The 25,920-nt window shown below is 43.0% G+C and overlaps 1 protein-coding gene across 3 annotated transcripts in view; it reads left to right on the forward strand.

The window, feature by feature from the left end:
• NHERF4 (NHERF family PDZ scaffold protein 4) overlaps positions 1 to 25,920 on the forward strand; it is a 110,818-nt gene that overhangs the window by 40,273 nt on the left and 44,625 nt on the right. For all 3 annotated transcript variants that reach the window (XM_069741198.1, XM_069741201.1, XM_069741199.1), the window contains exons 3-4: positions 6,267 to 6,331; positions 22,414 to 22,625. In XM_069741198.1, coding sequence (XP_069597299.1) covers positions 6,267 to 6,331; positions 22,414 to 22,625 — 277 coding nt within the window. The remainder of the gene's footprint in view (positions 1 to 6,266; positions 6,332 to 22,413; positions 22,626 to 25,920) is intronic.

Raw genomic sequence — 25,920 nt, forward strand, 5'->3', positions numbered from 1 at the left:
ACAGGTTACTTCACAAGACACATCATATTCTGTCCCTGTGCTATCCCTCTTCTCTGTAATAATACCACCGGGTTGCACCGTTGTCCCCGCTACTGCAGCACCTTGTCTGACTAACTGTAGGAGTTCACGGTCCGTTTCGCACCAGACACGCAGGCGTCTTCCTAAGTAACTGACCGCCATCATGACACAGCTGCTCTGAATTCCTCTGCTTCTTGGCAAACATTATCCTTAGGCCCTGGACAAGCTGATCTCCTTTACGTGGCTCAACTGCCCTGCACGGGCTCTGAGGCCCTTCTAACTCAATACAGGAAATCCTTCTAGCTTACTCCAGTTGACTCCACCTAATTTAACTAGTTCCTATCATCTTATCCAATTGCTGTCTTATGCTATTGTGCCCCCCGCTAGTGGGCTAATTTGAATACTACACTATCCCTAGAAAATAACATGTGTACATGGCATCAATAATCTTACTATACACAACATTCAACAGTTACATACAATATAGCAGCAGTGCATGTTAAACACACCAGTTTGTCAGGGACGTATAACGCGGGTCAGAGAAAATGGGCACAGCTAGTCTTTGTGCACCTCTTACAAGAGCGTGGATGCCAAGGACCAATACAAGTCTCTGTGCTCGTGAAAAACACATACAGCGCATGGATGCCGTTAGTGTACAATCTGTGTGCTGTCCATGATTAACATTGCAAAGTATAGAAGAAGCTTTGTCATTTACATCTTTATTCATCCGTGAAAAACACTGATGAATGATGGTAAAAACAAACACACTGATGACACCTCAGCTGACATATGCCCCTAACAGCCATGGGTGGCATGGCGATCCACCCACTGCTGTTACCATGTTGAATGCTCCTGTCAATCTCTGACAGCCGCATTTAACATGATTGCATAAAGTGCGTCATTGGCTTCGCCCAGTGGTGCCCCAGTCACATGACCGTGGTCGCTGATGGGTTGGCATGACAACTCAGGGTCTGTAGGAGACCCCTGTGGTTGTCATTTCTGGACAGCTACAAGTGCTGCCCTGTTGCAAGTGCACATAGGAGATGAGCATTTTAGCAACACATAGCGGGACTGAAGCCCCACTCTGTGTAGCACAGGCGATCAGATGATCGAAGCTTCTTGCGCTGTAACATGATAAGGTGGATAATATGCTGGTTTTCATTTTATTTAGACATATACTGTAGTTTGTTGTTAAAAAAATATATATCTTCATCAAAAAGGTGCCGGCGACTGCTCAGTTGCATCTATCAATGTTCCGATAGATGCTACTGCGCATTTGCCGCCGCTGGCGCCATTTTGCTAGAGATTATTTTACAACAATACTATGCAAGTTTAAATAAAATGAAAACAGGCGTATTATCTACCTTATCATGTTACAGCATAGTTGCCGTCGCCTGCCTGATGAATGTGAAGTTTTTTAATTTTTTTTCAAACCATAATTTTATGCAATATGTAAAAAAGGGGGCAGGTTAGTGAGGGATCAGTAACGACTGCCATAAGCCATACAGATGAATATGTTAGAAGAGCTCCACATGAAGCCTCGCCCACAGCCCCGCTCACAGGCCGCCCCGGAGCACGAGCATATCATTAACTGAAAAATGCAAGTAAAGATTACACAACAACCACAAGACGGATTTCATCACCAGGTCTCATTAATCAGTATAACGGCACTGACCTGAAAGTGTATGTAGGTTACTCGGCACAATCCTGCTGACAGGTTCATTTTAAGCTATTTTGTCCTAATTGTTGTTAGCTTCACAAAAAAAGGAAATCAAACGTTCAGTTGTAGGCAAGTTCTTTACATGAACTGATGCAACCCATAACCCCTTAGTGAATGAGCCAGTTTTGACTTTAATGACCAAGCCAAATTTTACAATTCTGACCACTGTTACTTTATGACGTTATAACTCTAGAACGCTTCAACGTATCCCACTGATTCTGAGAATGTTTTTTAGTGACATATTGCACTTCATGTTAGTGGTAAAATGTATTCTATGCGACTTGCGTTTATTTGTGAAAAATACGGAAATTTGACAAAAATTTTGAACATTTAGTAATTTTTAAACGTAATTCTTATGCCCTTAAATCAGAGAGATACAGTACAGACCAAAAGTTTGGACACACCTTTTCATTTAAAGATTTTTCTGTATTTTCATGACTATGAAAATTGTACATTCACACAGAAGGCATCAAAACTATGAATTAACACATGTGGAATTATATACTTAACAAAAAAGTGTGAAACAACTGAAATTATGTCTTATTTTCTAGGTTCTTCAAAGTAGCCACCTTTTGCTTTGATGACTGCTTTGCACACTCTTGGCATTCTCTTGATGAGCTTCAAGACATAGTCACCGGGAATGGTCTTCCAACAATCTTGAAGGAGTTCCCAGAGATGCTTAGCACTTGTTGGCCAGCTCACCCCAAACCATCTCGATTGGGTTCAGGTCTGGATACTGTGGAGGCCAGGTCATCTGGCGTAGCACCCCATCACTCTCCTTCTTGGTCAAATAGCCCTTTCACAGCCTGGGGGTGTGTTTGGGGTCATTGTCCTGTTGAAAAATAAATGATGGTCCAACTAAACGCAAACCGGATGGAATAGCATGCCGCTGCAAGATGCTGTGGTAGCCATGCAGGTTCAGTATGCCTTCAATTTTTAATAAATCCCCAACAGTGTCACCAACAAAGCACCCCCACACCATCACACCTCCTCCTCCATGCTTCACGGTGGGAACCAGGCATGTAGAGTCCATCCGTTCACCTTTTCTGCGTCGCACAAAGACACGGTGGTTGGAACCAAAGATCTCAAATTTGGACTCATCAGACCAAAGCACAGGTTTCCAGTGGTCTAATGTCCATTCCTTGTGTTCTTTAGCCCAAATAAGTCTCTTCTGCTTGTTGCCTGTCCTTAGTAGTGGTTTCCTAGCAGCTATTTTACCATGAAGGCCTGCTGCAAAAATTCTCCTCTTAGCAGTTGTTGTAGAGATGTGCCTGCTGCTAGAACTCTATGTGGCATTGACCTGGTCTCTAATCTGAGCTGCTGTTAACCTGTGATTTCTCAGGCTGGTGACTCGGATAAACTTATCCTCAGAAGCAGAGGTGACTCTTGGTCTTCCTTTCCTGGGGCGATCCTCATGTGAGCCAATTTCTTTGTAGCGCTTTATGGTTTTTACCACTGCACTTAGGGACACTTTCAAAGTGTTCCCAATTTTTCAAACTTACTGACCTTCATTTCTTAAAGTAATGATGGCCACTCGTTTTTCTTTACTTAGCTGCTTTTTCTTGCCATAAAACAAATTCTAACAGTTTATTCAGTAGGACTATCAGCTGTGTATCCACCAGACTTCTGCACAACACAACTGATGGTCCCAATCCCATTTATAGGGCAAGAAATCCCACTTATTAAACCTGACAGGGCACACCTGTGACGTGAAAACCATTCCCGGTGACTACCTCTTGAAGCTCATCAAGAGAATGCCAAGAGTGTGCAAAGCAGTCATCAAAGCAAAAGGTGGCTACTGTGAAAAACCTAGAATATAAGACATAATTTCAGTTGTTTCACACTTTTTTGTTAAGTATATAATTACACACGTGTTAATTCATAGTTTTGATGCCTTCAGTGTGAATGTACAATTTTCATAGTTATGAAAATACAGAAAAATCTTCAAATGAGAAGGTGTGTCCAAACTTTTGGTCTGTACTGTATGTCACACAAAATAGTTAATAAATAACATTTCCCACATGTCTACTTTACATCAGCACAATTTTTTTAAGCAAAATGTTTTCTCCTGAGTATGCCAATTCCCCATAAGTGGGGGAAAATCACTCTTTGAGCTCATGGCAGGGCTCGGAAGGGAAGGAGTGCCATTTGATTCTGATGGCTGGGATTGAGAGCGGATGTCATGTTGGGTTTGGAGAGCCCCTGATGTGCCTAAACAGTGGAAACCCCCCACAAGTGACCCCATTTTCTAACTTGACCCCATAAGGAATGAGAAGTAAGCACCCTGAAGAGCCAGGTGCTTCACAGTAGTTCATAACATAGTACTGTGAAAATTAAAAAAAAAATCACATTTTACCCACAAAAATGTATTTTTGCCCCAATTTCTTTGTTTTCACAAGGGTAACAGAGAAAATGGACCTCAGAATTTGTTGTATAATCTCTACTGAGTACGCAGATACCCAATATGTGGGAGTTACTACTATTTAAGCAAACGGCAGGGCTCGTAAGGGAAGGAGCACCGTTTGACTTTTTGAATGCAAAAACGGCATTTGGATTTGGGAGCAAAGAATTCACAGGATTTTATTTGATGGGGTGGGAGTCATGTCGCTTTTCCAGAATCTTTGTTCTACCAGTAATGTGGGAATCCCCTATAGTTCCAGTGAGAGTTGAGGGACCTGAGTGGTGGCCTGATTTTGTGTGGGATCGACCAGAGTCTTTGTTCTAGCAGTAACGTGGTAATCCCCTATAGTTCCAATGACAGTTGAGGGACCTGAGTATGGGCTAGTTTTCGGCAGGATTTTTATGAATAACATTTTGGGGTACATGATATTTTTGATCACTTCCAGTATAAGGCTGGGATCACATTATTGTGTTCAATGGTGAGCACTTACCTCTGGGTTTCTGTATGAATCCCACAAAAATGCGATTCAGACAAAACCCCCAATGGAACCACCCACCATAATGGGGCAGATGGAAACACTTCGTACTCCGTTTGGTATCTACTCTGGTGGTATCCATCTTTTAGGCGTGCACAGATCTGTGGTCACCCACACTTGTGCGCTAAAAAGATGCCTACAGTTATGGAACACCACTGGAACACAGACCAGTCCAAAGTAACTCTATCGGTCTCATAACTGAGTGGTTCCACCCTGGGTTTTGTCTGAATCGGGGTTTTGGGGAATTTATACGGAAAACCTGACGTAACCGCTCAGCGGAGAGATCAAGATAAATGTGAGCCGAACCACATTCTGATTTTTCGGAGGTAGAAGGAACAAATAGATAGCAGTACAAGAGTAGTTCTTATTTTTATTTTTGTGCGGTTCCCCACGCGGTATAAGTGATGAGGCGGATTAAATCTTCGTGTCAGTGCGACTACAGTGATCCCAGATTTATATCTTTTTTTTTCCTTAGGTTTTGCTGCTATCACACAGTAAAAATGCTTTGTTATAAAAAAGTGGGTTTTTTTGTCGCCATATTCTGAGAACAGTAACTTTTTAAAAAAAATTTTAGCAAGCAGAGCTGTACGAGGGCTTATTTTTTGCGTGATGAGTTGCAAATTGTTTTGGTACCATTTTGGGGCACATAATATTTTTTGATCGCTTTTTATTCAGATTTTTCAGACACAGAATGAACAAAAACAGGAATTCAGTTATTGTTTTTATTTTACATTTTTTTTCACCGTTCATTGTGCGGTAAAAGTGATAAGACCCATTTGTTCATCAGGTCTATACGATTACAGTGATACCAGATTTATGTTTTCTTATGCCTTGCTACTTTTACACACTAAAAACAATATTTTAGCAAAATGAATATGTTTTTGAATCATCATATTCTGAAAGCTGTACCTTTTTTATTTTGTTCTGCCGAATGAGCCATATTGGGGCTTGTTTTTGAGGGACAGTTTGGCGTTTTCATTTGTACCATTTATTTTTTTACATTTAACTTTTTGATCTCGTTTTATTCACTTTTTTGTGAGTCAGCATGATGGGAAAAAAAAGCATTAAATTTTTTTTTTGCCAAACTGAATAAATAACATGCCAGTTTTATAGATCGGGTCGATCTGGACACTGCAATATTAATTATATGTGCTTTTTTGTTTATTTTTATTTTATCATAAACGCTGCGTTTTGAATGGTGAAATGGATTTTCATTATTTGTGTGTGTTTTTTGTGTTTTATTTAACTTTTGTTCCCACTTTTTTCCACTTTTTTTTTACTGTGGGACATGTACAGCAGTGTATGAGACTGTCAGCGTCTCACTGACTGTGCCTGTGATAGCAAGCTTATTGCTGGATCTCACAGGCCACCATACCCTGGGGTCATCACTTGACCTCAGGGCACTATGGTAACCATCAGGACCCACGATTCTCATCATGTGGGGGGGAGGATACTTTTGCAAGCCTCTGTAAATTTTAGTTTCGGAACACCCCTTTGAACAAATGCTTTATTAAAGCCTCTCTATGTTTTTATTGTACCTCATTATGCATAGATCATGGAATTTATAATACTTTTATGTTTTATTCTTCTAGAAAGTTTCCATTCAACCCAAAATTGGGTATTGATAATCCTGCTTTGTGCCTCGGGGAAGATCCAGGTATGTGACTTGCTGACAGCGGATTAATCTGCACCATCCAGGCGTTCAGCAGTGAATATATATTTATTCAGGAACAAAGATAACACAGCTTACAACTGGTGTTTCTTATAACTTAGGATCTTAGCATTTTGTCTGTCAGCTGGTAAAGTGAAAGTTAAATGTGCTCCGACTACACACACACAGTGAGCAGGAACTTTTAACAATTTATTATTGGCAATATAACACTACTGCTGGAGACAGAAACCCATGCGCTAATAAACAGTAGTAAATAGTAGTTCCACAAATGAAATACCACTAGTATAATGCCGTACACCCATATACAAGGCCACTCGCTATACTATAAATAATCACAGAGAAAATCGAGTCTACATAGCCAATAAAATTAGATCAAAATTTATTGATACAAAAAATGTAACGCCAATACATAACAAATTGACTAAACATATACTATAGTACAATACATGGGTTTTTAGAATCAATAGGTGATTAAATCCACAGGTGTGAAAAACTGAGGCTGAAGAAAGGTCAGGACATATACATATGTGCGGTGCAGCTGCTAAATATATAATATGTCACCATGGACTGCAGCATATCATATCCATATAACTAAATGTGCTCAAGCTGACCGCCATGACACATGGTACAACGATCACCATTGCTGCCCACAACATCAATGTGAAAACATATTTAAGTAAAGCAATAGTTACCCATAATGGTGATTTGTCCTGCCTTAAACTCGGCCATGTACCATGTCCTGACCTTTCTTCAGCCTCAGTTTTTCACACCTGTGGACTTAATCACCTATTGATTCTAAAAACCCATGTATTGTACTATAGTATATGTTTGGTCAATTTGTTATGTATTGGCGTTACATTTTTTGTAGAAATAAATTTTGATCTAATTTTATTGGCTATGTAGACTCGATTTTCTCCGTGATTATTAGTAGTAAATAGTACAATAATGAGCATTATTCCAATATGACTAAATATATTTCTTACAGCAAAAATATTGCTTTCCCAAAATCCTGATGCCAGCTTCCAAGATGTGAGAGATGGAGATTGTGTCTTAAAGGGGTTATTTATTTATCCCCAAACCAGATGATAAATATATAAACAAAGGGGTAGTGTGCATTTAAGAACACTGCAGTATTCACTTTTATGGGTACAGGGGAGTAAGGCTATATGCACACAGTGTGTTTTTGATGCATTTTCTCAATTTTTTTCTGCTCGGCAATGGGCGCAGTGTGTTTTTTTTTCTGCAGCATGTCAATTCTTTGTACGTTTCTGCAGCGTTTTTCACCCATTGACTTCAACTGAGTCAGTCAAATCCTCAGCAGGTATGAAAATGTTTACGGATTTACTGCATTTTTGCTTGCCTTTTACCGGCGTCCTATGGTGTTTCCCATGCTCAGAGAAAGAAAAGAGAAGCGCAAAGAACGGTGCACACTGAGCCACAGTACTATAGGATAATGAAAATTTTATTGAGACCCAAAAAAAACACACAGTGCTTGACTTTAAAAACATTTATAACCATTTAAAACACAGCATAAAACATATGCCTGTACACATGTGGTACACGTCCTCTAGATATGGGGACATAATGAACAGACAGACCATTAAGGAAAAATAATCCTAGGAAACATGCCTCCGTGAATATACATGCAAGGTAAGTCTATCTAGTGCAAGCAGATACCAGCAGGAAAGGCTCCGGCCAGATATATTAATAGATGAAATTTAGCATTCTAAAGAGAAATAAAATACAATATATAAATAATGCAAATCCTGCCAAGTGTCCCACTGGAAAATTCACTATGCAATATTCTAATATCAAATTTGAAAGCATAGGTGCGCATTACCATGTGGCACAATACATTTAGCTGGTAACTAGTATCGCCAGAGTGATCTCTGCTGGTACTGCCTAATATAAAAATGCAATGACCATATATTAATACTCACCAGGAGGTAGGGTCTGTCAACTCCCTACGCGTATCGCCGCTCTTGGTGGCTTCGTCAGGGGAAGTAATTGTGATAGCAAATGTGGTGCCAATATTCAAAAAGGGCTCTAAAAGTGAACCTGGAAATTATAGGCCAGTAAGTCTAACCTCTATTGTTGGTAAAATATTTGAAGGGTTTCTGAGGGATGTTATTCTGGATTATCTCAATGAGAATAACTGTTTAACTCCATATCAGCATGGGTTTATGAGAAATCGCTCCTGTCAAACCAATCTAATCAGTTTTTATGAAGAGGTAAGCTATAGGCTGGACCACGGTGAGTCATTGGACGTGGCATATCTCGATTTTTCCAAAGCGTTTGATACCGTGCCGCACAAGAGGTTGGTACACAAAATGAGAATGCTTGGTCTGGGGGAAAATGTGTGTAAATGGGTTAGTAACTGGCTTAGTGATAGAAAGCAGAGGGTGGTTATAAATGGTATAGTCTCTAACTGGGTCGCTGTGACCAGTGGGGTACCGCAGGGGTCAGTATTGGGACCTGTTCTCTTCAACATATTCATTAATGATCTGGTAGAAGGTTTACACAGTAAAATATCGATATTTGCAGATGATACAAAACTATGTAAAGCAGTTAATACAAGAGAAGATAGTATTCTGCTACAGATGGATCTGGATAAGTTGGAAACTTGGGCTGAAAGGTGGCAGATGAGGTTTAACAATGATAAATGTAAGGTTATACACATGGGAAGAAGGAATCAATATCACCATTACACACTGAATGGGAAACCACTGGGTAAATCTGACAGGGAGAAGGACTTGGGGATCCTAGTTAATGATAAACTTACCTGGAGCAGCCAGTGCCAGGCAGCAGCTGCCAAGGCAAACAGGATCATGGGGTGCATTAAGAGAGGTCTGGATACACATGATGAGAGCATTATACTGCCTCTGTACAAATCCCTAGTTAGACCGCACATGGAGTACTGTGTCCAGTTTTGGGCACCGGTGCTCATGAAGGATATAATGGAACTAGAGAGAGTACAAAGGAGGGCAACAAAATTAATAAAGGGGATGGGAGAACTACAATACCCAGATAGATTAGCGAAATTAGGATTATTTAGTCTAGAAAAAAGACGACTGAGGGGCGATCTAATAACCATGTATAAGTATATAAGGGGACAATACAAATATTTCGCTGAGGATCTGTTTATACCAAGGAAGGTGACGGGCACAAGGGGGCATTCTTTGCGTCTGGAGGAGAGAAGGTTTTTCCACCAACATAGAAGAGGATTCTTTACTGTTAGGGCAGTGAGAATCTGGAATTGCTTGCCTGAGGAGGTGGTGATGGCGAACTCAGTCGAGGGGTTCAAGAGAGGCCTGGATGTCTTCCTGGAGCAGAACAATATTGTATTATACAATTATTAGGTTCTGTAGAAGGACGTAGATCTGGGGATTTATTATGATGGAATATAGGCTGAACTGGATGGACAAATGTCTTTTTTCGGCCTTACTAACTATGTTACTATGTTACTGGTTGCATCTGGCATATATAGCGTAAGTGCACTTACTAATTGGCCAGTAAGCACCGGCACCTGTGTCCGGTGACTACTGGTCAGCGTGACAGTCAAAAAGTCTATACCAGGATCAAAAAGATCTGTGCTGATTTGTTACCCGAGTCGACATGTAGCCCATCCTCCATTGGTCTGTGCGCCTGTATGCACTTGCCCCCTCCGACATGCCCTCCCATCCATCCATACAGATGCGGCTGCACAAAAGGTCTATCCAGCCAATGAGCGATAGTGAGACATACGCCCAATCACAGCCGATATAACCCCGCACCTGCGCCGTACTGCACAGGGCAGGCCTCTGTACTAAAGGTCCACGCAAGCGCTAAAAAGCAATGGCTAAGTCCTGGACTATGTACTGCGCTTGCGCTGAAGAGACTAAGCTGAGAGTGCTGTCTAGTTGCTTATCACGTGCTAACTGACAAAACGTTGCTAGGCAACCCGCCGCTACATAGCGAGTTCTGCTCTAACAACTATACTGGCTGGACAGGCAATCCTTCCATGCGTGAGTACTAAATCAAATATAACCAATACTTATAGCAGGACAGGGCAAGGCCACGCAAGCGCTAGAAGGCAATGGCTAAGTCCTGGACTATATACTGCGCTTGCGCTGTAGAGACTAAGCTGAGAGCGCTGTCTAGTTACTGATCACGTGCTCACTGGCATGACGTTGCCAGGCAACCTGCCGCTACACAGCGAGTGTATTGCGCCACATGGTAATGCGCACCTATGCTTTCAAATTTGATATTAGAATATTGCATAGTGAATTTTCCAGTGGGACACTTGGCAAGATTTGCATTATTTATATATTGTATTTTATTTCTCTTTAGAATGCTAAATTTCATCTATTAATATATCTGGCCGGAGCCTTTCCTGCTGGTATCTGCTTGCACTAGATAGACTTACCTTGCATGTATATTCACGGAGGCATGTTTCCTAGGATTATTTTTCCTTAATGGTCTGTCTGTTCATTATGTCCCCATATCTAGAGGACGTTTACCACATGTGTACAGGCATATGTTTTATGCTGTGTTTTAAATGGTTATAAATGTTTTTAATGTCAAGCACTGTGTGTTTTTTTGGGTCTCAATAAAATTTTCATTATCCTATAGTACTGTGGCTCAGTGTGCACCGTTCTTTGCGCTTCTCTTTTCTTTCTCTGTGCATGATATTCTAGGCGCATAGGTAGCACCGGGCATATAATCAGTTTAATACCGTGGTGGTGCCCGCTCAACTCTTTCTCTTGTATATGTATTTCCCATGCTGTCATCTGTGTTACAGCGTGGGAAACGCGCAAAGGTTCTTATCGGCGGTAACGCTACTGTCGGTAAGGCTGTCTGTAAGACCGGAGTCACACACAACTTATAAAACTACGGTCCGTTTTTGATGGCCGAGATATGCAGAAAATTTCCTGAAGAGTGATCCGTATTCAATGCGAGGATGCGATTTTTTTCTCCAAAAATTATCCGTGTGTCTTCCGTATGGCATCCGTACAGCGAGATTTTCTCGCCGGCTTGCAAAATGGACATAGAATGGATCCATGGCCTCAAATATTCGTATAAACACATATACAGTCATATATATATATATATATATATATATATATATATATATATATATATATATATATATATATATATATATATATATATATATATATATATATATCAGTGAGACACATACGTGCATATATTTATATTTATTACAGCGCTAGATAGCAGAAAAGCCGGTAATTCAATTGCTGTCTTTTGCTATCTCCTTATCAAACCCGACAGCATATGAGACATGTTTTACATACAGTAAACCATCTCATATCCCTTATTTTTTTTTTTTACATATTCCTCACTAGTAATGTCAGAAGTGTATGTGTGTGCAAAATTTGGGGGCTCTAGCTGTTAAAATAAAGGGTTAAATCATGGAAAAACTGGCATGGGCTCCCGCGCAATTTTCTCCGCCAGAGTGGGAAAGCCAGTGACTGAGGGCAGATATTAATAGCCTAGAGAGGGACCATAGTTATTGGCCCCCCTGGCTAAAAACATCTGCCCCCAGCCACCCTCAGAAAAGGCACATCTGTAAGATGCGTCTATTCTGGCACTTAGCCGCTCTCTTCCCACTCCAGAGTAGCAGTGGGATATGGGGTAATAAAGGTTAATGTCACCTTGCTATTGTAAGATGACATTAAGCCAGGTTAATAATGGAAAGATGTCAATAAGACACCTATCCATTATTAATCCTATGTTCATAAAGGGTTAAAAAAACCACACACATTATGAAAAAAGTATTCTAATGAAATAAAAACACAGGGTGTTGTAATAGTTTATTAAACGCTCAATCCAATTGAAGACCCTTGTCACCTGAAACAAAGTTAAAATAAAAAACATCAATATCCCATACCTCTCCGGCGACCAGTCATGTCCCACGATGTAAATCCATCTGAAGGGGTTAAATAATTTTACAAGCAGGAGCCTGCTAATGCCCTCATGCTGTCATGCGCTGCTCCCATCTTGAGCCCCCATTCTGTCATGTACTGCTCCCATCCTACGCCCCAGTTCTGTCATGTGCTGCTCCCATCCTGCGCCCCCATTCTGACATGTGCTGCACCCATCCTGCGCCTCCATCCTGTCATGTGCAGCTCCCATCCTGCGCCCCCGTTCTGTCATGTGCTGCTTCCATCCTGCACCCCCGTTCTGTCATGTGCTGCTGCCATCCTGCACCCCGTACTGTCATGTGCTGCCCTATTCTGTCATGTGCTGCTCTATTCTGTCATGTGCTGCTCCCATCCTGCGCCACAGTTCTGTAATGTGCTGCTCCCATCCTGCGCCACCGTTCTGTAATTTGCTGCTCCCATCCATATGCCCCATAAGATGCTCCATAGTATATGCCTCATATGCTGCTGCATTATGGTTGATGGTCACCATAAGATGCTCCATAGTATATGCCTCATATGCTGCACCATTATGGTTGATGGCCCCCATAAGATGCTCCATAGTATATGCCTCATATGCTGCACCATTATGGTTGATGGCCCCCATAAGATGCTCCATAGTATATGCCTCATATGCTGCACCATTATGGTTGATGGCCCCCATAAGATGCGCTCCATAGTATATGCCTCATATGCTGCTCCATTATGGTTGATGGCCCCCATAAGATGCTCCATAGCATATGCCCCGTATGCTGCTCCATAAAGGTTTATGGCCCCCATAAGATGCTCCATAGTATTATATGCCCCGTATGCTGCTGCGATATATAAAAAAAATAACATGCTCACCTATCGTTGCTGGGTGCTGAGTGCTGGGGGGCCTGAGCAGGCGGGGACACCGCCGCGCTGTGGGGGGGTCAGGTGCCGGAGTCGCCGCTAGCTCAGGCCCTCGACACTTGCTATAGTCACCTGGCCCTGATCCAGTGCTGCGTGCCGCTCCGTCTTCCGGGTCCTCTGGCTGTGACTGTTCAGTCAGAGGGTGGCGCGCATTAAGCGCGTCATCGCACCCTCTGAACTGAACGTCACAGGCAGAGGACCCGGAAGACGGAGCGGCACGCAGCACTAGAACGGGACAGGTGAGTATAGCATACTCACCCTCCTGGCACGTCCCTGCTTCTCCGTTGGAGATCGCGGTGTGCGTTCAGTGCTTACGCATACTGCGATCTCCTGGGCTGCCTCACTCTGTGGGGTCCAGACTGCGCCGGCGCTTGCGCAGTCTATAAAGGCTTCAGACAGAGTGACGCTCCCAGCGTTATAATATATATATATATATATATATATATATATATATATATATATATATATATATATATATATATAAAATCGGTGGCCCGATTCTAACGCATCGGGTATTCTAGAATATGTATGTATGTATATAGTAGCCACATAGAATATAGCACAGGCCACGTAGTATATAAGAGCCATGTAGTATATAGCAGTCAAATACTACGTGGCCTGTGCTATATACAGGTCCTTCTCAAAAAATTAGCATATAGTGTTAAATTTCATTATTTACCATAATGTAATGATTACAATTAAACTTTCATATATTATAGATTCATTATCCACCAACTGAAATTTGTCAGGTCTTTTATTGTTTTAATACTGATGATTTTGGCATACAACTCCTGATAACCCAAAAAACCTGTCTCAATAAATTAGCATATTTCACCCATCCAATCAAATAAAAGTGTTTTTTAATAACAAACAAAAAAACCATCAAATAATAATGTTCAGTTATGCACTCAATACTTGGTCAGGAATCCTTTGGCAGAAATGACTGCTTCAATGCGGCGTGGCATGGAGGCAATCAGCCTGTGACACTGCTGAGATGTTATGGAGGCCCAGGATGCTTCAATAGCGGCCTTAAGCTCATCCAGAGTGTTGGGTCTTGCGTCTCTCAACTTTCTCTTCACAATATCCCACAGATTCTCTATGGGGTTCAGGTCAGGAGAGTTGGCAGGCCAATTGAGCACAGTAATACCATGGTCAGTAAACCATTTACCAGTGGTTTTGGCACTGTGAGCAGGTGCCAGGTCGTGCTGAAAAATGAAATCTTCATCTCCATAAAGCATTTCAGCCGATGGAAGCATGAAGTGCTCCAAAATCTCCTGATAGCTAGCTGCATTGACCCTGCCCTTGATGAAACACAGTGGACCAACACCAGCAGCTGACATGGCACCCCACACCATCACTGACTGTGGGTGCTTGACACTGGACTTCAGGCATTTTGGCATTTCCTTCTCCCCAGTCTTCCTCCAGACTCTGGCACCTTGATTTCCGAATGACATGCAAAATTTGCTTTCATCAGAAAAAAGCAAACAGTCCAGTGCTGCTTCTCTGTAGCTCAAAAGTGGCTTTACCTGGGGAATGCGGCACCTGTAGCCCATTTCCTGCACACGCCTGTGCACGGTGGCTCTGGATGTTTCCACACCAGACTCAGTCCACTGCTTCCTCAGGTTCCCCAAGGTCTGGAATCGGTCCTTCTCCACAATCTTCCTCAGGGTCTGGTCTCCTCTTCTCGTTGTACAGCGTTTTCTGCCACATTGTTTCCTTCCCACAGACTTACCATTGAGGTGCCTTGATACAGCACTCTGGGAACAGCCTATTTGTTGAGAAATTTCTTTCTGGGTCTTACCCTCTTGCTTGAGGGTGTCAATGATGGCCTTCTTGACATCTGTCAGGTCGCTAGTCTTACCCATGATGGGGGTTTTGAGTAATGAACCAGGCAGGGAGTTTATAAAAGCCTCAGGTATCTTTTGCATGTGTTTAGAGTTAATTAGTTGATTCAGAAGATTAGAGTAATAGGTCGTTTAGAGAACCTTTTCTTGATATGCTAATTTATTGAGACAGGTTTTTTGGGTTATCAGGAGTTGTATGCCAAAATCATCAGTATTAAAACAATAAAAGACCTGACAAATTTCAGTTGGTGGATAATGAATCTATAATATATGAAAGTTTAATTGTAATCATTACATTATGGTAAATAATGAAATTTAACACTATATGCTAATTTTTTGAGAAGGACCTGTACTATGTGGCTGCTATATAGATACATATTGTAGAATACCCGATGCGTTAATACAGGCCACGCAGTATATAGCAGTGGCCACGCAGTATATAACACAGCCCAACCAGTATATAACACTGCCCACGCAGTATATAACACAGCCCAAACAGTATGTAACACAGACCATGCAGTACATAACACTGGCCACGTAATATATAGCACAGCCCACGCAGTATATAAAACAGCCCATATAGTATCTAACATTGGCCAGGTAGTATATAGCAACCACGCAGTATATAACACAGCCCACATAGTATATAGCAATGTGGGCACCATAGCCCTGTTAAAAAAAATAGTTAAAATAAAAAATAGTTATATACTCACCCACCGGGATCCAGCGAAGCTGTGCCAATGCGCGCGCGGCTGCCGCCATCTTCCGGTCCCAGGATGCATTGCGAAATTACCTAGATGACTTAGCGGTCTCGCTAGACCGCTAAGTCTTCTGGGTAATTTCGCAATGCATCTCTGGGAACGGAAGATGGTGGCAGCCGCGCGCGCCTGGGCGGACTACGGAAGGTGAGAATAGCAGGTTTTTTGTGCAGCATCAATAGTAAAAAGTTGGGGACACACAGGGTTAATAGCAGCGTTAACGGAGTGCGTTACCCGCGGCATAACGCGGTCCGTTAACGGTGGCATTAACCCTGTGTGAGCGCTGACTGGAGGGGAGTATGCGGGCGCCGGGCACTGACTGCAGGGGAGTAGGGAGGGACTAATTCTCGTCCGGACTGTTCCCGTCGCTGATTGGTCACGGCAGCTAGGACAGGCAGCTGGTGATACCAATCAGCGACATGGGATTTCCGTGACAGAAGTTGCCGACAGACAGAAGGACAGAGCCAGACAGAAAGACGGAAGTACCCCTTAGACAATTATATAGTAGATATATATACCTATACTATGTGGATACATTAATTTTATCTGTTCTATTCTAACCTGTCAGTGTGATTTTACTGTACACCGCAATGAATTGCCGGCTTTTCTATAGAACATCGGTGCATATTTCTCGCAAGTCACACTGATGTGATGTGTAATCCGATTCTTTTTCTCGCACCCATAGACTTGCATTGGCGATTCTCGGCCGAGATACGGTGACAATCGCAGCATGCGTATCCATTTCACTTGGATCCTGAATACGGCCAAGAAAACAACGAATAATAGGAGGTGCCCCATAGATTAACATTGGGCCGAGTGCTATGCGATTTTTTTTTTTTATCGCATTGCACTCGTCCGTATCACGGTCTAGTGTGACTCTGGCCTAAGACTGTCTGTCAGAGCACTGCAGGATTACACTATCAGATGTTAGGGTGACCCCCACAGCTGTGACTGTGACCTGCGGTAACGCTACTGCCGGTAAGACCGTTGGTCAGAGCCCTGTGGGGTTATGCTGTCAGATGTCAGCGTGCCCCGCAGCTGTGACTGTGACCCACCATAACACTACCGCCAGTAAGACCATTGGTCAGCGCACTGCGGGCTAACACTGTCAGATGTCAGCATGACCCCGCAGCTGTGACTGTGACCTGCGGTAACGCTACTGCCGGTAAGACTGTCGGTCAGAGTGCTGCATGGTCATGCTGTCCGATGTCAGCGTGTCCCCACAGATGTGACCCGTAGCGGTAACCTGTTGTAAAATGCTTACCACAGGTCAGCAGGCATGGGCTGATGAGACTACTGCTCCCACGGGGCTATGTCTGCTGTCACTGATAATAGTAACAGCAGGAGCCGCTGGTGGGAGATGTAGTCTCATCAGCCATCACCTGTGCTCTCAGTTAAAAAAAAGTAAAATTACATACATGTTCAAATAAAAATAAAAAAAACATTATACTCACCTAACACCAAATCCCTGATGTCCTTGTCTCCTAGAAAAAATGTAAAATGATAAACCGCCATATACTCACCTGTCCGCCGTAGTCCACGTAATCCAGAGTGTCCCACGGCGATCTCACTTGTAGAATAGTCACATCAAGAGATGTGACTTCTCTACCCGGCCACCGGCAATAAACTGACAGGAGGTAATCGCTCCCGCAGAGTATCACTGAGCTGCCGTGAGAGAGTTCACTGGAGTTCATCAGCTGATCAGCTCCCATGTTCTCAAAATCATCAGGATCGTTGTGTTTATCTTCTCTGTGGACAGCTGGGGAATATTGTGGTTTATTATTTTATTTTTGTTGCAGGAGACGTTGGCATCAGTTGATTAGGCGTTCAGTGAGTATTGTTTAATTAAGATTTATTAAAGGAGTATTTCAAATAAAGGACTTTATTCTGGGTGCGTTTTTTTTTATACAATATCATTATGGGGTTACTAATGGATAGGTGTCTTATATACGCCTCTCCGTTACTAACCTCTGGGCTTGATGTCACCTGACAATGCCACGGTAGCATCAACCCCACAAATATAAACCCCACTTGCCAGCACTTCAGGGCAAGTGGGAAGAGCGAGGCTAAGCGCCAGATTTGGTGCATCTTATAGATGTGCCTTTCCTTGGTCGGCTGAGATCTGATGTTTTTAGTCTGGGAGTGGGCCAATCTCCATGGTCCCTTCCTAGGATATTAATATCAGTCGGCAACTGTCTGCCTAGCCTTTGCTAGTCAGATTTTATAGGGGGACCCTATGTCAATTTTTTCTTGGGTCCCCCTGTAAACTAGCCAGTAATGACTTTAAGACTATTTGCTCTTTCCCAGAATATTCACACCAGCCCTCGGCTTTCCCTCTGCTGGTTATTAAAATTAGACATGAGCCCACGCATTTTTTTTCATTTATTTTCTTTAAAATTAACAGTTGCTGTTTGGATACAGCCTATGTATGTTCGTTCTGTTAAAGCTCCTACATAGGCTGGTGACAATGTGTGTTTGTGTGTGCGTTTGTCTTTACTTATCGGCTTAGAATTGAGGGTGTCTGGCTGACACCTTTTCATTACTAGGCCTAGGGCTAGGTGTCAATGACAGCTGCTGACACTGTCACAGACTTGGTTTGTGGAACCACTGTAACATGGACCATTGAGAGCCAGGAGGGGCGTGATGAAGCAAATGTAACACCCCAGGAATTCGGTTGTTACAGTGGTATTGCCTTCCTCACGGGAAGGGTGATGCCATGCCTGGAAGCGACAAACATCCCTTTAACAGGTAACACATACATACAACACTGTTCTGACTCCTGGCCAGAAGGGGGTGCTATTAACCCGGTTTGAGCGTAGATTCCCTATATATTCTGGCTGGAGGAGGAGTTAATAGAGTCTGTAAGGAGAGATGGAGCTGAGCAGACTTGCTGCTCTGCAGCTCCTGACAGGAGGGTCAGGCACATTGTAGGAGACAGTGAGGGGAGAAGGAGCAAAGGAGGAGAGAGAGAAACTGGAGTGGAGCTGCAATTGGGCTCACTCCATGATCGAACGCAGAAACTGAAGACCGGAATTCCAAGGTTGTGAGGATAACTGTATGCTCCACAGCAGAAATTGGTGGGCAGGAGATTCCAAGTCTCCTGCCCACCATTACAGCCGAAGGCACAGCAGCAGATAGAGCCCGGAGTCACCATGAGAAGAGACACCTGTAAAAAGACTCGAGTTGCCTGCCATGCTAGTAGTGTCTAAAGGGACAAAGAGAGAGGACCTTGTACGAAGCCTAAGGCAGCAAGGGACTGAGAACACAGCACAGTAAGGAAGGCCTCCATCTTCACCTGGCTAGGGGGATTCCGAATCGCTTCCAGGCTGCCCAGATTCCAAAGACCACCTGTAACATGTACCTGAACCTAGTAAAAGGTAAAGAGACTGCAACCTTGTGTCCTCTAATTCTTTCCTGCACTTCACCATCAACCATCCCTTTTACCAGCTACATCGAGAGCCCTGGTGACCAAACTCTACCTGTGGGGAGCTATACCATCTAAGCTGCAAAACCATCAGCCCCAGAGGATCCCTTTAAGCAGCGTCGGGTACCCCTGGCCGAATACCATAGGTGGCATCACGAATTTTGCTATATTAGACTTTATTCCCATTTTCATTAACCCCCTTTTACTGGACACCCAAGGCCACGGACCGGTCACTGCCACTGTGACCACCCCTTTATGAACTGGCCCGGTTCCGAGTACCCCATGGTCCTAGCGGGCGCTCCACAAACACCTGACTGTTCACTAGAGTCTCTGATGCTGAGGTTAAACCTGGCTCCCGATGAACGCCAGGTGCCACTCCAGGACACGCCAACCGACGCGCAGCAGCTGGATCCAGAGGACAGCCTAGAGGGAGCAGCTGCAAGACTTTGTATTAGAATGCAACAGACAGTAAGCATCCGAGTGCAGCAGACAGAGTTCGTATCAGAGTGCAGCAGAAAGTGTTTGTATCAGAGTGCAGCTGACAGGATCTCCAGTTGAGTGCAGCCTGCAGGATCTGCATTAGAGTGCGCATCAGGCAGGATCTGCATTAGAGTGCGCATCAGGCAGGATCTGCATTAGAGTGCAGCAGGCAGGATCTGCATTAGAGTGCAGCAAGCAGGGTCTGCAGTTGAGTGCAGCAGGCAGGATCTGCATTAGAGTGCGCATCAGGCAGGATCTGCATTAGAGTGCAGCAAGCAGGGTCTGCAGTTGAGTGCAGCGGGGACTGGTATTCAAACTTACACAATTTAGAGTGCGAAACAGGAAGGTTGCTCAAGCACCTCCCCAGTGGGGAAGAAGCAATATATCCATAATGACCCACAGCCATTGGCTAGGGAGGAAATGGCAAGTTCACACGCTGGCCCTATAAGAACGCACGTGTGCCCTAAGGACATGGCTAGAGGACCGGCTGGAAGCATGCCACGCATGTGGAAGGGAAGAACTGTCTGTAGCATGGGTGAGTGAACAAACACGCCGGAGACCCTGATTGTCAGGGCAGGGGTCCGACGTTGTGCTAACAGACACCAAGCCCTAATCCCATGATGCCACTGCATCAGCATGAAAAAGGTGGTGTTGAATAAAGAAATTACAGGATAATGGGGAAGGTGACAGTAGGTTCAGGAGTTGCACCAGTTCCGGTGTTTCATGAAGTGGCAGCTGGGATATTGCAGGCTGTAAGCTGTTCCAAAGTCATTGGTTTTCATGTTCTGCTTGAAAGTTCCAAATGTAGGGGAGAATTCCACAGAATTCTACAGGAAGGGGGATACTCGGGAGAATTCTTGCAGGCAGTTGGATGAAGAACATACAATTGAGTAAGAGAGAAGGAGGTCTTGGGAGGACCAGAGCTTACATGGTTTGAGATATCAGGAGATTTGTTCAGAGATACAGTATATGGATGCGGCAGATTATGAACAACTTTGTAGGACAGTGTTAGTAGCTTGCAGTGGATACTTTGCAGAGTTGGGAGACAATGAAGGGATTTGCAGACGGGAGAAGTAGAAAAGGAGTAGTGAGTTCAGGAGTGGATTAGTAGGGCAGTAGAGTTAAGAACAGACTTAAGAGGTACAGTGATGCAGTGGGGATTGCTGAGATCCTACACCCTACATGGAATCAAGGCCATTCGAATGATGTGGGCAGTTCGGAAGAAGGGGTGGTGTTCACGCTGATCCAGCTGCACAGCAAACGAGGGAGCAGGGTGCAAAAGCACCGTGTCCGGCCCCTAGCCAGTACGTCGGTGTTCTCTATATGAGAAAGCCGTTGTTAGACATCTCTGTCTGTGGCTTATCCCTTGGAAAACAAAAGGACCCACAGGCCAAATTCGGACATGCCAGATTGTTATCTCCCCTGACAATCATCAGTCAGAGGCACTCATACACATTAAAATATCGCCTGTCGATATCTCTGCGTTTGGCCAACTTTTGTCTAATGTGTGCTTGTTTTAACTACAATCTAAGTTATGGGTATTTTTAGGTTGTGTGAACAAAATGTCTTTTATTCATCTGCAAACCCTGCAAGTTTTTTAGGTGGAAATGATTCAGAACTTTTTTTTGCTCTTTTCAGTCATCTTTTCTGACATCTTTATGCAACAATTTTTTAAATTGTATGGCATAAATAATTTCTTATAACTGCTTGGCGTCTTTGAAAACCTGAAGTGGCTCACAAGACTGAACATATGCTCAGGAATTCGTTTTCACACTGTGGTGCATATATTTATTTTTTTGAGCTTTTATTTAGTGTTTTTTTTCAGCAAGGTTAAGGCGCAGATCCGTTTCAAATAGACGTTGTGTCCATATACCCTTAGGGCTCGCTTGCGTGAGACTCGGATGAGTCTCGCACGGCAATACCCAGCCCTGCACCTGGCACAGAGGAGCGGAGCGTGCGGCTGCATGTATTCCTATGCGGTCACACGCTCCGATCTGAGTGCTGGGTGCAGTGCCGGGTATTGCCGTGCGAGACTCATCCGAGTCTCGCTCAAGTGAGTATGAGCTCTTAGTCTGACTTATCAATATCAATAGAGGGTTCACCACTTAAAGTGCCTAGGGCAGCATGTGTGCCCTATATATGTGTATACGGTATATAATAGATGGTCCCTTTCACACATCAGTTTTTTGACATCAGTCACAATCCGTTGGCTCGATGGATCGACTGATCCATCGCAGGTTGTGAAAAACTGATGCGACGGATCCGTTTTTTGGATGGATCCGACTAACGGATCTAGCTAATTGGTTTGGAGCATGTTCAGTTAGAAAAAATGGAATTCATCGTTGGATTCCATCATTTGATGAATCCGGCACCATAGGCTTCCATTCTAGCAAATGACGGATGGCGGTGGATCCGTCGCTGTCTGTTTTTTTGACATGCACAAAAAACGTTAATTTGTCCGTTGTCTCCGGCCGCCGGACAAACAATTTTTCACGGGTCCGGCGAACGACGAATGAAACGTGAGGCCATCCATCACAATCCGTCGCTAATACAAGTCTATGAGAAAAAAACGGATGCGGTGGCATCAGTTGCTGGATCCGATTTTTTCAAAATACAAAGGATTGCGACTGATGGCAAAAACTGATGTGTGAAAGGGGCATTAGAGGGGTTGATTCTCCTGGCAAATTTCCTTTAAGTCAATTTTCCTTTTAATCCTTAAATTCAAATCATTCTTTCTTTCAAGGCACCAATCCTGAGCCGACAGCTCGAGTATGTGTCCTGAGAAAAGATGTGAACGGCACTTTTGGATTTCATTTGCGCATGGAGATAGAACGAGATGGCCATGTTATTCGTCAAGTTGTACCTGGAGGACCAGCTCATCTTGCAGGACTTAAAGATGGAGACCGAGTGCTGCAGATCAATGGGGAATATGTGCATGAACAAGCGCACATTAGGGTGAGATCATGACTATTTTCAGTTCAGAATTCAATGTCTATGGTGTAATTTATCTGTATACAGTATCAATGGATAAAGGTATATCATTTTTTTTTTCACAAATGAAACCTTACTTTGCTCTAGAAATGCAATACACATATCTTTATTAGTTTTATTGTCCTACAGAATATATTTAAATTTTTCATCAGTCATTTCTCGTACATTTATGAGAACGTGGTGTAACATCAGATTTTATCATCCCTTCTTAGACCCCAGAGCAGCAATTGGGCATTATAATGCAGACATATTCCAAATATCCAGTCCTATGTTGTCATAAGAAGACATCTTTGCCGCTACCAAAGAAAAACTAAGTGATGATTCTTATAAGAAAGGAGTATAAAGTTATGTTTCCACGTTCCGTAAAGGCAGTGCTTTGGACGCAGCAGATACGTGCTCCGTCCAAAGTGCTGCCGGCTTTTGTACACGTGGTGATTCCGCATGTGCTCATTAAACCGTGCGGAATCACCGCATCCTATACGTAGGACAGTGATAATTATCTTGCGAAGACTGAGCGTCTCCGCAAGATAAATAGACATGCTGCGGTCTATAAAGACGCGCCGCATGTGCGTATACGCAGACCTGCGTCTTTGAACACATAGTGGAGATGGGATTTCATAAAATCCCCTCCATTATGCTGTAACATCTAGATGCTGCGGATTGGACGCTGTGGCTGTACGCAGGGTCCAATCCGCCACCAATACTGACCGTGGAAACATACCCTAAAAAGCACTGTTTATTTCCCAGTATTTTGGGTATTTGTAACAATATTAAAAAGCCCCCTTTTTATAACAAACAGCACATAATCCTGTAAAGTACAAGTATGGCGGGCAGAGTACAGGCAGCTTCTAGCCATAGACGTCATTCGCTTATACCCACCTTCTCTCAGTTCTGCTGGGATTAGCTTGTCTGTCACATCTTGAATGATGTATGACAATTGTATTTGTTATCCTCACTAACAAGAACAAGTAGTTTAATGTTTTATATATGTCTTGCATTTTTAATGAGAAGATCCACTGAAAATTTCGGAAATTCAAACTGCTGGCAAATCAGTGCATACAACGATTAACGCGATGACACATAGATCCACACATGCTTATAGGCAACTGTAGTGACATTATGACCGCAGAGCACAACGTAAAAAGCATTAAAAATCAAAAACGGATCATTTTGTTTTTAACGATAGTTCAACATGGGTTAAATGAATAAAATATGCAATTGACATCTCACCTACCTTGCTCCGATATTGACTCTCTCTAAAGGTTTTGCTTCCTTATTCCATGTAAAAATAAGAATTGCGAGTCCACAGTTGTTGACATCTTGTAGAGGATTTCTGAAAAGATTCTGGGAAATATCGAACGTTCCAGCTTACTTAGGTCCCTTCCTCACAATATCATTTCATCCACTGAGGATTCTTGAGTTTTTATTTACTGCCCAACATGGTACAAAGATACACTTTTCCTGGTTGTATGTCGACAGACACAGAGGAAATTCTGACAAGTGCCGCTTATCTAGTCAAATGCACAGCAGGCTGAAAATGCTGGAAAATACATGTTAATATCATGATGAAAAAGCATATAAACAGGGGAGAATTTATCATAATATTTGCTCCAGAAACTTGGTGCCTTTTGGGTTATTTTTAGTTGTTAGATACATCTAATGATAAACTCCTCCCATAATATATTTTGATAGAATTAAGTTCTTGTGACATCAGCCCTTATGATTACAGCATGCATATGTATTATTCTGAAATCATGCTACATAATCATACAAGTCCGCAGGAACCCTGTGCTGACACTATAGCAATAGAGTATGACTTATAAATACGCTGGCCTACATAATAGTCATATACAAGCTATAACGTAAACTTATAAAATAGTTTCATATCATCACAATAGAACACAGTTTATAAATACAAATGGCATCAACAGAATATTACAGCCTGTAAAGAAACAACATATTAGAATATGGACTGCAAATTCACAGTCATACATAAATCATCACAATAGAATATCTCCAAAAAGCAAAGATAACCCTGCCAGACAGATAAATATAATCCCAGGCTTAACAGCTCCTACTGGAAATACAAAATAATGTATCTCTGCATGTCAATGGGCTACAGAGTATAGCATTCTAGTAAAGGGGTTGTCCACTACTATGAAACTGATCACCTTTCCCAAAGATGTCCTCAATATCATATCAGAGGGGGTCTATCAGCCAGCACCCCAACTTTGGCTGTGCTCTGCTCTATTTACATCGGCCAGATCTGGTAACAGCTGATCGGTGGTGATACTGTGTGTCCGACTTCCACCGATGTGATACCTTTGACCTGAACTAAGTACAGTGGTGGAAATAAGCATTTGATCCCTTGCTGATTTTGTACGTTAGCCCACTGACAAAGGCATGTACAGTCTATAATTTTAAGGGTAGGTTTATTTTAAGATTGAGAGATAGAATTTCAAAAATAAAATCCAGAAAATCACATTATATAAATTATATACATTTATTTGCATTTTGCAGTGAGAAATAAGTATTTGATCCCTCTGGCAAAGAAGACTGAATACTTGGTGGCGAAACTCTTGTTGGCAAGCGCAGCAGTCAGACGTTTGTGCACATGTCAGGAGGAATTTTGGTCCACTCCTCTTTGCAGATCATCTCTAAATCATTAAGATTTTGAGGCTATCAATTGGCAACTTGGAGCTTCAACTCCCTCCATAAGTTTTCTATGGGATTAAGGTCTGGAGACCGGCTAGGTCACTCCATGACCTTAATGTGCTTCTTTTTGAGCCACTTTGTTGCCTTGGCTGTATGTTTTGGGTTATTGTCTTGCTGGTAGACCCAGCCACAACCCATTTTTAATGTCCTGGTGGAGGGAAGGAGGTTGTCACTCAGGATTTTACTGTACATGGCGCCATCCATTCTCCCATTGATGCAGTGAAGTAGTCCTGTGCCCTTAGCAGAGAAGCACCCCCAAAACATAATGTTTCCACCTCCATGCTTGACAGTGGGGTTGGTGTTCTTTGGGTCATAGGCAGCATTTCTTTTCTTCCAAACATGGCGAGTTGAGTTAATGCCAAAGATCTTAATTTTTGTCTCATGTGACCACAGCACCTTCTCCCAATAACTCAGAGAATCATCCAGGTGTTTATTGGCAAGTTTCAGATGGGCCTACACATGTGCCTTCTTGAGCAGGGGGACCTTGTGGGCACTGCAGGATTTTAAAGGGAATCTGTCACCTCATTTTGGCCCTATGAACTGC

The sequence above is a fragment of the Ranitomeya imitator genome, chromosome 10 (genome assembly GCF_032444005.1).
Source record: "Ranitomeya imitator isolate aRanImi1 chromosome 10, aRanImi1.pri, whole genome shotgun sequence".
NCBI classification, from domain to species: domain Eukaryota; kingdom Metazoa; phylum Chordata; class Amphibia; order Anura; family Dendrobatidae; genus Ranitomeya; species Ranitomeya imitator.